Below are 10,611 nucleotides of genomic sequence, written 5' to 3'. Positions count from 1 at the left end.
ACGGTGGAGGCTATGCTGGATATGGTCATGGTGGATATCGCCGAGGAGGACGTGGTGGATACGGTGGATACGGTGGAGGCTATGGTGGATACGGCCGAGGTTATGGTGGACACGGCGGTGGATACGGTTATGGGCGTTAAAGGTGACATTCATGTGTGTGTGTGTGTGTGTGTGTGTGTGTGTGTGTGTAAACTTCAAACTAATATTTAATCTATTGCCCAAAACATCAAATTCCACAATTTGACTCTATGTACGTCGATGTAAACTTTCGTAATTCTGGCCAAAGTAAGACATCAGATAATCATTCAAGTGACCTGATTTGACCCCATGCATCTGTTGTTAATAATTACATGTAGATAAATGAGAAATCTTAATTAGCCATTTCTAACATGAATCATTATACATATATTTCTTTGCTTTCAGATTGGATGGCGGTGAGCCTGTACAGTGATCGGGCACTGAACACACACACACACACACACACACACACACACACACTGAACACACACACACACACACACACACACACACACACTGAACACACACACACACACACACACACACACACACACACACACACACACAATCATTTCTAAGAGTTTGTCTCACTTCTCGTCCATAATGTCAACATGTAAATTACCATTTAACGGAGTATGTAATGATGTATATGAATAAAGAAATTAAATGATAGAATCTGGGTTTTATTTACACACACACACACACATTGTATGTATCTATCTCTCTATCTGTCTGTCTCTCTCACTCTCTCTCTCTCTCTCTCTCTCTCTCTCTCTCTCTCTCTCTCTCTCTCTCTCTCTCTCTCTCTCTCTCTCTCTGTCTGTCTGTCTGTCTGTCTGTCTCTCTCTCTCTGTCTGTCTGTCTGTCTCTCTCTCTCTCTCTCTCTCTCTCTCTCTCTCTCTCTCTCTCTCTCTCTCTCTCTCTCTCTCTCTCTCTCAAGGTAGGATTTTATGATAGGATGGACCCGATTCTCATTTTTTCTCTTCTCTCAGTTTTCTATGATATGTGGTTGGTTCGTGAGGTTCACTGAACATCCCATCTCGTTTTTTTTGTTGTTGAGTTTATCTGGACACGAATCAGTTTGACTCAAATAGAGTTTTTTCAGGTCCGTCCTTAACCTTTTTGAGTTCATGGTTATGACGTCTGGTTTTTCATGGTTTGTCCACTGACCTGATGCTTGTGCAAGCATAGAAGTTGCGTTATATATAGAAATGTGTACATTTTGCTCTATGTGCACTAACTATGGGAATATATATATATATATATATATATATATATATATATATATATATATATATATATATATATATATATATATATATATATATATATATATATATATATGGAGTGTTTCATATAAAGTTAAAGAGACATTCGCCTTTGAATCATGGGAATTAAACATGTTTCTCTTTAGCGATTTATTTCCACAAATTTATATTTTCGAGAAGTCATGAAACAAGGAGAAGAAATATTGGAAATAAACTTCGTGTGTATGATGCTGGGTACTTGTGTTGGGTCAGCGCTGTTGACCTGGAAAGAGGTGAATTCAATTAATGATTGGAAACTGGGTAATCATACTTAATTATACTCTCTCTCTCTCTCTCTCTCTCTCTCTCTCTCTCTCTCTCTCTCTCTCTCTCTCTCTCTCTCTCTCTCTCTCTCTCTCTCTCTCTCTCTCTCTCTCTCTCTCTCTCTCTCTCTCTCTCTCAAGTAGCACTTTATGTGGTAATAATAAATGGCTCTTTCTTATTCATCATACTCTGTTGCTCTTCTTTTTCTTTTATCATACTCTAGTGCTGTTTAAAAGATAAGCAATTTACTTCAATTCTTTATCAGGAATATCTCTGGTTGTAGAGAATATTCGTGGTTCTTCGTGGCTCAAACTACAGAGAATATCACATCATTACATTAAGCTCACCTTTAACGACCATAGCCATATCCACCATATCCACCGTAGCCTCCATATCCACCATATCCCCGGCCATATCCACCATAGCCTCCATATCCACCATATCCTCGGCCATATCCGCCATAGCCGCCATATCCACCATATCCTCGGCCGTAGCCACCATAGCCACCATAGCCAGGTTCAGGCTCGGGGCTGGCCAGGGCAAAGGCCACAAGGAGGAAGACAGACAACACAGCGATCACCTGCAACACAACATGATGGTAGTCAAGTGTTGTTAACCAGCAACACAACATGATGGTAGTCAAGTGTTGTTAACCAGCAACACAACATGATGGTAGTCAAGTGTTGTTAACCAGCAACACAACATGATGGTAGTCAAGTGTTGTTAACTAGCAACACAACATGATGGTAGTCAAGTGTTGTTAACCAGCAACACAACATGATGGTAGTCAAGTGTTGTTAACCAGCAACACAACATGATGGTAGTCAAGTGTTGTTAACCAGCAACATAACATGATGGTAGTCAAGTGTTGTTAACCAGCAACATAACATGATGGTAGTCAAGTGTTGTTAACCAGCAACACAACATGATGGTAGTCAAGTGTTGTTAACCAGCAACACAACATGATGGTAGTCAAGTGTTGTTAACCAGCAACACAACATGATGGTAGTCAAGTGTTGTTAACCAGCAACATAACATGATGGTAGTCAAGTGTTGTTAACCAGCAACACAACATGATGGTAGTCAAGTGTTGTTAACCAGCAACACAACATGATGGTAGTCAAGTGTTGTTAACCAGCAACACAACATGATGGTAGTCAAGTGTTGTTGATCTGCAACACAACATGATGGTAGTCAAGTGTTGTTAACCAGCAACACAACATGATGGTAGTCAAGTGTTGTTAACCTGCAACACAACATGATGGTAGTCAAGTGCTGTTAACCAGCAACACAACATGATGGTAGTCAAGTGTTGTTAACCAGCAACACAACATGATGGTAGTCAAGTGTTGTTAACCAGCAACACAACATGATGGTAGTCAAGTGTTGTTGATCTGCAACATCATATGGTGACAGTCAAGTGTTGAATCATCCATGCAACACCGGAGAGGATTCAAGTGTTGCCAAACAGAACCTGTCTCTCCTACCTGAGTGTGTTGCACATGACTAACAAAAGTCAACCAGGCTTTCTATGTGTTGAATATCCTTCCTGAAGTTTTAAAGACATATAATCCTCATATATATATATATATATATATATATATATATATATATATATATATATATATATATATATATATATATATATATATATATATATATATATATATATATATATATATATATATATATATATATATATATATATATATATATATATATATATATATATATATATTCCTATGAGTTCACAGGGAAAATGAAACGCTATAAGTTCCCAAGTGCACTTTCGTGTTATAATCACATCATCAGGGAGACACAAGGGAGAAATACAACAGTCAGTTGATATATATAACTGCTACATTTCTCTCTTGTATCTCCCCTGATGATGTGACTATTACACGAAAGTGCACTTGGGAACTTATCATGTTTCATTTCTCCCAGTGGACTCATAGGAATATCTTGATATATATATATATAAAAGGTTGTTCGAACTCACAGCCTTATACATGATGGTTCTCAAACCTCGGGTCAGACTGAGTGCCAATAGCCAAGCTCCAGCTATATATATACTCCTCCCCAACCTCGAAAATAACAAAGGTGTGAACGACGTAAAAGGAAAGAAATATACAGACGGTGAATATTGACAAAATACGTTCACTTCTGACTCCCACACGGAAGAGTGTCATGTGACAGAACAACCACATATAATTGCAAGGGATTCAAGTATATATGTATTTTTTACTTGACTGAGGTAGAAAGAAAAGATGAAACCACACTTGGCAACCGATTAACTATGGGGTCAATACTGATCAACTTATGGTTCGATTAACTATAGTATCAATGCTGTTGATCAACTTAGGACTCGATGCTGTTGATCAAGATGATAAGTACAAAATCTTCGGTTAAAGTCCTTATTAATTGTCAGGTCTTTGACATCATGGAGGTATGGATGAGTTATCCTGATTAATTTGATCAAGTGATAGATAGAAATGGGGAAAGGGGGAGTTAGAGGATAGAGGGGGATTAATTTCATTCATCTTCAGTGAGTGTACTTAACTAACAGGTTATACATAAGTATACTTTGATATACTACGTAAATATATGATAGATATAGATATATACATTTAGCATTGTTATGATTAATCCTATAATTAATCATCTCATGATTAATCATATAATTAATCATATCAAGAATTCTAGGATGATTTTTGATATGTATTTCTTGAAACATATATCATGTGTAATTCTAGGCCAGTTACTTCAATGAAAGAAATGTGGGTTTGAAAGAATGCTGGTGAGTTTCCTCTTCATTCATGGGTTTTCATTCCATGAAGAAGTCTTTGGTTAATACGTTCTTGAGTCCTTTTCTTTCTTTCTTTCTTTCTCTTTCATTCTCTCTACATATACATATGATTCACCAAGTCCCATGTTATGGGGGTTCCAACGACTTCAAGGTTGCGCTACGCGCTGGAGCAGGGTAGCATGGACTCCACTGGAGCGAGGAAGGTCCTTAATATATATATATATATATATATATATATATATATATATATATATATATATATATATATATATATATATATTCCGCTGGAATATGTATATATATATATATATATATATATATATATATATATATATATATATATATATATATATATATATATATATATATATATATATATATATATATATATATATATATATATATATTCCGCTGGAATATATATATATATATATATATATATATATATATATATATATATATATATATATATATATATATATATATATATATATATATATATATATATATATTTTTTTTTTTTTTTTTTTTTTTTTTTGCTGATACCCATGAGGAAAATGAAACACGGTAAAGTTCCCAAGTGCACTTTCGTGTAATGATCACATCGTCAGGGGAAATACAAGAATGAGATAGAAGACGTAGAACAGTTCGTTGATATACAAGTAAGAGACGCAGTTAAGACGTGTAATGGACCCAGAGAAGGACAGGGCTTGGCTTTCAATGCAGTGTTAAAAGCAGTACGGTGGTGGAAATGCGTGACAGTGACTTCCCATCTCATGACCCAGACCACTTCAACCTTTGTGTTGTTGCTATTGTATGCATCTTTTTGGCCCATTCCTGCTCAACGGTTGAGGAGTTTGTGTTGTATAAAGGCTTGGCTATGGGCTGGGGGTTCTCCCGCTTCCACTGAGTCCAGGAAGGCGATTTGAGATCATATGGAACTGTAAGAGTGGGAGTCTATCAGGTGTTAGAATCTGAGATTACATTATGCAAGAGAGAAAGAGAGTTTGGATGTCGCCTTTACCAGGACGAATCGTCAGCCACACACTTGGGCGTTCGAATCGCATCTGGGAAAAGGATCTGATTCACCATCGAGATGAAGGGAAAAAACCTGTGAGATCCCATTCTTGGACTTATATAGAGAGAGGAATGAACCATTGAATAAAGATGGCTTTATCACATCTCTCGGGACACACACAGTGAGTTAGTAAAGTCTGGTAGATGTCTTTATAAAGTTATTCTTACGTGCGCTCATAGTTTGAAGCAGTGAGTACCTCTTGGTCGACGAATTGAACTGCATCTATGAGACGTTCTCCAATCCTGACAGACCCAGAGGGTATATTCATACCGTCTAACAACAAGGCGAAGATGGACGGGTATACCTCGAGTGGCAGACATGTGGAATCAAGGCAATGGAAGAGACAGGAAGTACATAAACAGTCCTTCACTTCCAAAGTTGGGATATAACGTCACAGGTGATCTTATTATGAGGTATACAGACCTCGACGCTGTAGTATCTACCTCCTGGGAAGAGAGAGAGAGAGAGAGAGAGAGAGAGAGAGAGAGAGAGAGAGAGAGAGAGAGAGAGAGAGAGAGAGAGAGAGAGAGAGAGAGAGAGAGAGAGAGAGAGAGAGAGAGAGAGAGAGAGAGAGAGAGAGAGAGAGAGAGAGAGAGAGAGAGAGAGAGAGAGAGAGAGAGAGAGAGAGAGAGAGAGGATAGGTGAGATAACAGACAGGAGCGTTAGAGGGGTGGATGTCAGTAGTGAAGAGCAATGGGAGAACAGTTTGATACATGAGACACTGTGGTCTTTGAAGGTGGAATATCGTACGTTGGTTAGACTGGCCGAGACATGGACAAAAGAAGTCAATCCACACTCGGTGGATTCTCGAAGGTATAAGACGTGAAAGGCGATGGCAATCCACACTGAGCGAAGACCTCATCTCCCTCAGTAGAGATGGGGTACAAGCAATTTGGAAAAGGTTGTGGATACAGCTACCAAGAAAGCCTTGGAGTCAGCACACATAAATGAGGGAGTCTATGAACACCAGGGGGGAAAGCTTGGTGAGGTAGTTGAAGGGCATCGACACGGGTTACTTACCCTGGGGTAATTGGTCATCAGAAATGGGCGCAGGACCTAATAGGTGGGTGGACCAGTTGATCTGTTGAAAGTCGTCTCGATATCTTTTTCTTTCGTCAAGTAAGGATTCGAACCTCATACCATATGTGTGGTAGTGTGGTACGCTCACCACACTCGGCTATGCCTCCAATGATGTGAGTCTGCATGGCTTTGACGGGTCGAAACCCCGTGTGTGTGTGTGTGTGTGTGTGTGTGTGTGTGTGTGTGTGTGTGTGTAAGAACCACATATAAATTTCAAATACATTTTTGCCTTTGGTTTATGTTAATGAAAGAGATCTCTCCTCAGGAATTAGTTTTCATCTAACGGGAATAGCAAATGAAAATCAAAACCATATTTCTAACTGAGAGAAAACTCTTGGTGATAATCTTGTTGGTAACGCTGGTTCTCTGTGGCAGATCAACGCTGATAATGTTATTGGTAATGCTGGTTGTCGATGCCAGATCAACGCTCTGAATCTAGATGGAAAAATAAGATAAGAATAGATTTGATTATACAAGTTTAATTAATTATCATTTCTCAAGTAACAAATTACAGTACACTACAGAATGATATACCATAATCATACCTTACTATAATTTGAAGTACTATTGAATCATCATCATAATCATACCTTACTATAGTTTGAAGTACTATTGATTCATCATCATAATCATACCTTACTATAATTTGAAGTACTATTGATTCATCATCATAATCATACCTTACTATAATTTGAAGTACTATTGATTCATCATCATAATCATACCTTACTATAGTTTGAAGTACTATTGATTCATCATCATAATCATTTCCAGTTTCGAAAATTACAATAAATGATGTTCAGAGAAAAAAGAAAATGAATGAAAACTTATATAAAATCTGCCTTACAATTTCGGAAAGGAAAAATAAGTTAGATTGTGAGTTCCATAGAAATTTGACTTACGAGTTAAACAAGTTAGTTAACTGACTCACTGCAAGAGAGCCAATACAGTATCTGACTTACAGTGATGGTGAACAAATAACCTTGTGAGGGTGGTATATGGGGGCCGACGTCTGGAGGTGTCTATGGACTACCTCCTAACCATTGGTTCTCCACTTAGGTTGACACTAAAGCATTCTTCTGACTCACTTAAACTTACAGAATATCACATCATTACATTAAGCTCACCTTTAACGACCATAGCCATATCCACCATATCCACCGTAGCCGTATCCACCATATCTTCTGTGTCCATGGCCGTAGCCGCCATACCTTTGTCTGCCATAACCACCATATCCACCATAGCCATATCCACCATAGCCATGGCCATATCCATAGCTAGGTTCAGGCTCGGGGCTGGCCAGGGCACAGGCCACAAGGAGGAAGACAGACAACACAGCGATCACCTGCAACACAACATGATGGTAGTCAAGTGTTGTTAACCAGCAAAACAACATGATGGTAGTCAAGTGTTGTTAACCAGCAACACAACATGATGGTAGTCAAGTGTTGTTAACCAGCAACACAACATGATGGTAGTCAAGTGTTGTTAACCAGCAACACAACATGATGGTAGTCAAGTGTTGTTAACCAGCAACACAACATGATGGTAGTGAAGTGTTGTTAACCAGCAACACAACATGATGGTAGTCAAGTGTTGTTAACCAGCAACACAACATGATGGTAGTCAAGTGTTGTTTTAACCTGCAACACTCGGCGGTATAGACGAAACTTGGCTCACAAGTTGTTATAATATAACAGATTACATGAAGCAGATAATGACGAACACATATCTGTTAAGGAACTCACAGACTTGTACATGTTTGATGTCCTAGCTATGATTCAGACCGATGACCAACACCTCCTCCCCAGCCTCTATATATCCAGCAAGAACAACAGTGACGGGGGGAGTGGTTGTGTTCAGTCTGACCCCCCCCCCACTTTAAGGCTTCGAGAAAACAAGTTTCCTTTTGACCCTGACTTGGAAGTAAATATGACACAATAAACACAACACTAGGGGGGGAAAAAAAATAAATAAAGGATATGCATATTGCGTCAATAAATCTTAAAGTTCAATATAGGTCTGTTGATACGACTACTCACTCATGAGTTTGAAGTTACTTGAAAGTAAAGTGGATCTTGTTAGCTGGATCTAACACCGTCTGATGAATCAGAACGTACGTCACATAGGTTGAGTATTTGCCTCACCCCAGTTAACGTGGAGGATATTGTTATCTGTTATCATTTACCTATATATGACTGAAAGGGAATTATACATCCTAGTGCTTTGAAGGAAAAAAATAATGGGGCAGCTGAAACATTAATAATTTGGATTCTTTCTTCCTATTGTTAAGAAAATATTGACTTCGTTTTATGTATTTAAGTTTAGTCATCCATTTTAACTTTCGTCTACACTTCACTTGTGGTTTACACTTCACCTGTGGTTTACACTTCACCTGTGCTTTAGCTTCATCTGTGATCTATACACTTCACCTGTGGTTTAAACTTCACCTGTGATCTATACAATTCACCTGTGGTTTATGCTTCACCTGTGATCTATACACTTCACCTGTGGTCTACACTTCACCTGTGGTCTACACTTCACTTCTGGTCTCATTTCTCAGTAACTGGTTTAGTCCCTTCACTTGGCAGCCCGTCTGGTTCTGTATGCTTCACACTCGCTGCCAACAGGAAAACCAGTCCACTACAGGTTTCATTTGTAAAAGTCCTTTCTTATCTTTCTCTTTGTCTCTCGTTCACACACACACACACACACACACACACACACACACACACACACACACACACACACACATATGGACCAACAATGATATAAATAGCTTTTTAAACGCCTGTAATGAACTCAGTAGTGCTTTATATTCCATAAGAATCCAAAGAACAACGCCACTGTGGTCTGACGAGGAAGTTCGTGGCAGATGAAGATGTCAGACTATCACAGATTAGTGTGATAAGAGTAGATAGGCATACAGATTATGAAACAAAAGAGAAGGTCGTGTATCTAGATAGACACAAATGATAATAGTTGTAGATGGTCGTGTATCTAAAGAAGATAAGAGTTGTAGACTTTGAACAGAATACTTATTCAATTTCTCCTTAAATTTATCTATGGTACTGCTCACACCTCAATCTATTTGGTGTATCACTCCATATATGCAAAATCCTGTTGAGGGTAAAGTGCTTGGCCTCATTCGAACCAAAACACTTGCCCACGAGTTTGCATCAATCATTTCGAGCATAATAAGAGGAATCAAACCTTGAGGGACAGTTTTCAATTGAGATTATTCAAGTTTTTGATGATCTTAGATGCCTGTGTTAGATCCTCTCTTAACTTTTTCTTTCCTCAGTTAGATAAACTTATGTTTCTATAGCCTCTTTCTAAGATAAGAGACAAATTCTAATAGTATTTCTTGAATCTTATTTTCCAGGATATTCAAATGACTCGATCACTCTTGAACACTATGAGAATTTTACAGACGAAGCCATCAGGCATTTATCCAAATGGTGTTATTTAAACAACCAATCATCAGTTAAGAACACCAGGTTGGATCAGACAACAAACAACGAATCATCAGTTAACAACACCAGGTTGGATCAGACAGACAGACACACACTTGATAAACAAAAATCGCCTCCAAATGATATATGTCTTAGGGTGTTTCCTGCCTTGTTACGCATTGTGCAAGGGACATCTCATTGACACTGTATTTAGACATGGCATTGGACATCAGGTCACCATACTTGTATTGGTCATTACAATTGTTCATAGAATTTGATGGTTACACCAAACCCTATGAGGTCATCAGTTTGTTGGCAAAGACAATGATCTTACTTTTCTTTCTCTTTCACACACACACACACACACACACACAAATAAGTTTTTTTTGTATAAACTTGACCTCCAAGTCATAATAAGTGACTTTTGACTTTAAAAAAACAGTCCCCTTCCGAGGAAAAGAATTAAGAGGACAAAGTCCAGTTCATAAGATTTCTTTATAGATCTCCAAAGTGAAATTCCTTTCAATGAAGTAGTGGTTTCATGTAATGTCTTCAATGTGTTTGATTTTTCTCCTTGTGTTCTGAAAGCCTTATATCAGAAAC

The 10,611-nt window shown here is 38.1% G+C and overlaps 2 protein-coding genes across 2 annotated transcripts; both read right to left on the bottom strand.

Moving 5' to 3' along the window:
- Positions 1-1,421: 1,421 nt before the first annotated feature.
- LOC139761547 (uncharacterized) lies at positions 1,422-3,622 on the bottom strand. Its single transcript, XM_071685811.1, has 3 exons — positions 3,589-3,622; positions 1,937-2,169; positions 1,422-1,548 (listed from the first exon to the last, which is right to left on the bottom strand). Exons 1-2 carry the CDS (start codon positions 3,598-3,600, stop codon positions 1,939-1,941), a joined length of 243 nt encoding a protein of 80 aa, XP_071541912.1. The 5' UTR covers positions 3,601-3,622; the 3' UTR covers positions 1,422-1,548; positions 1,937-1,938.
- A 3,199-nt stretch (positions 3,623-6,821) lies between these two features.
- LOC139761546 (uncharacterized) lies at positions 6,822-8,324 on the bottom strand. Its single transcript, XM_071685810.1, has 3 exons — positions 8,302-8,324; positions 7,681-7,898; positions 6,822-6,988 (listed from the first exon to the last, which is right to left on the bottom strand). The coding sequence occupies exons 1-2, from the start codon at positions 8,311-8,313 to the stop codon at positions 7,683-7,685; spliced, it is 228 nt and encodes a 75-aa protein (XP_071541911.1). The 5' UTR covers positions 8,314-8,324; the 3' UTR covers positions 6,822-6,988; positions 7,681-7,682.
- Positions 8,325-10,611: the final 2,287 nt, after the last annotated feature.

The sequence above is a fragment of the Panulirus ornatus genome, chromosome 40 (genome assembly GCF_036320965.1).
Source record: "Panulirus ornatus isolate Po-2019 chromosome 40, ASM3632096v1, whole genome shotgun sequence".
In the NCBI taxonomy this organism is placed as follows: domain Eukaryota; kingdom Metazoa; phylum Arthropoda; class Malacostraca; order Decapoda; family Palinuridae; genus Panulirus; species Panulirus ornatus.
Note: the sequence above shows the minus strand (reverse complement) of the source record. Positions and strands in the feature narration are given on the sequence as shown.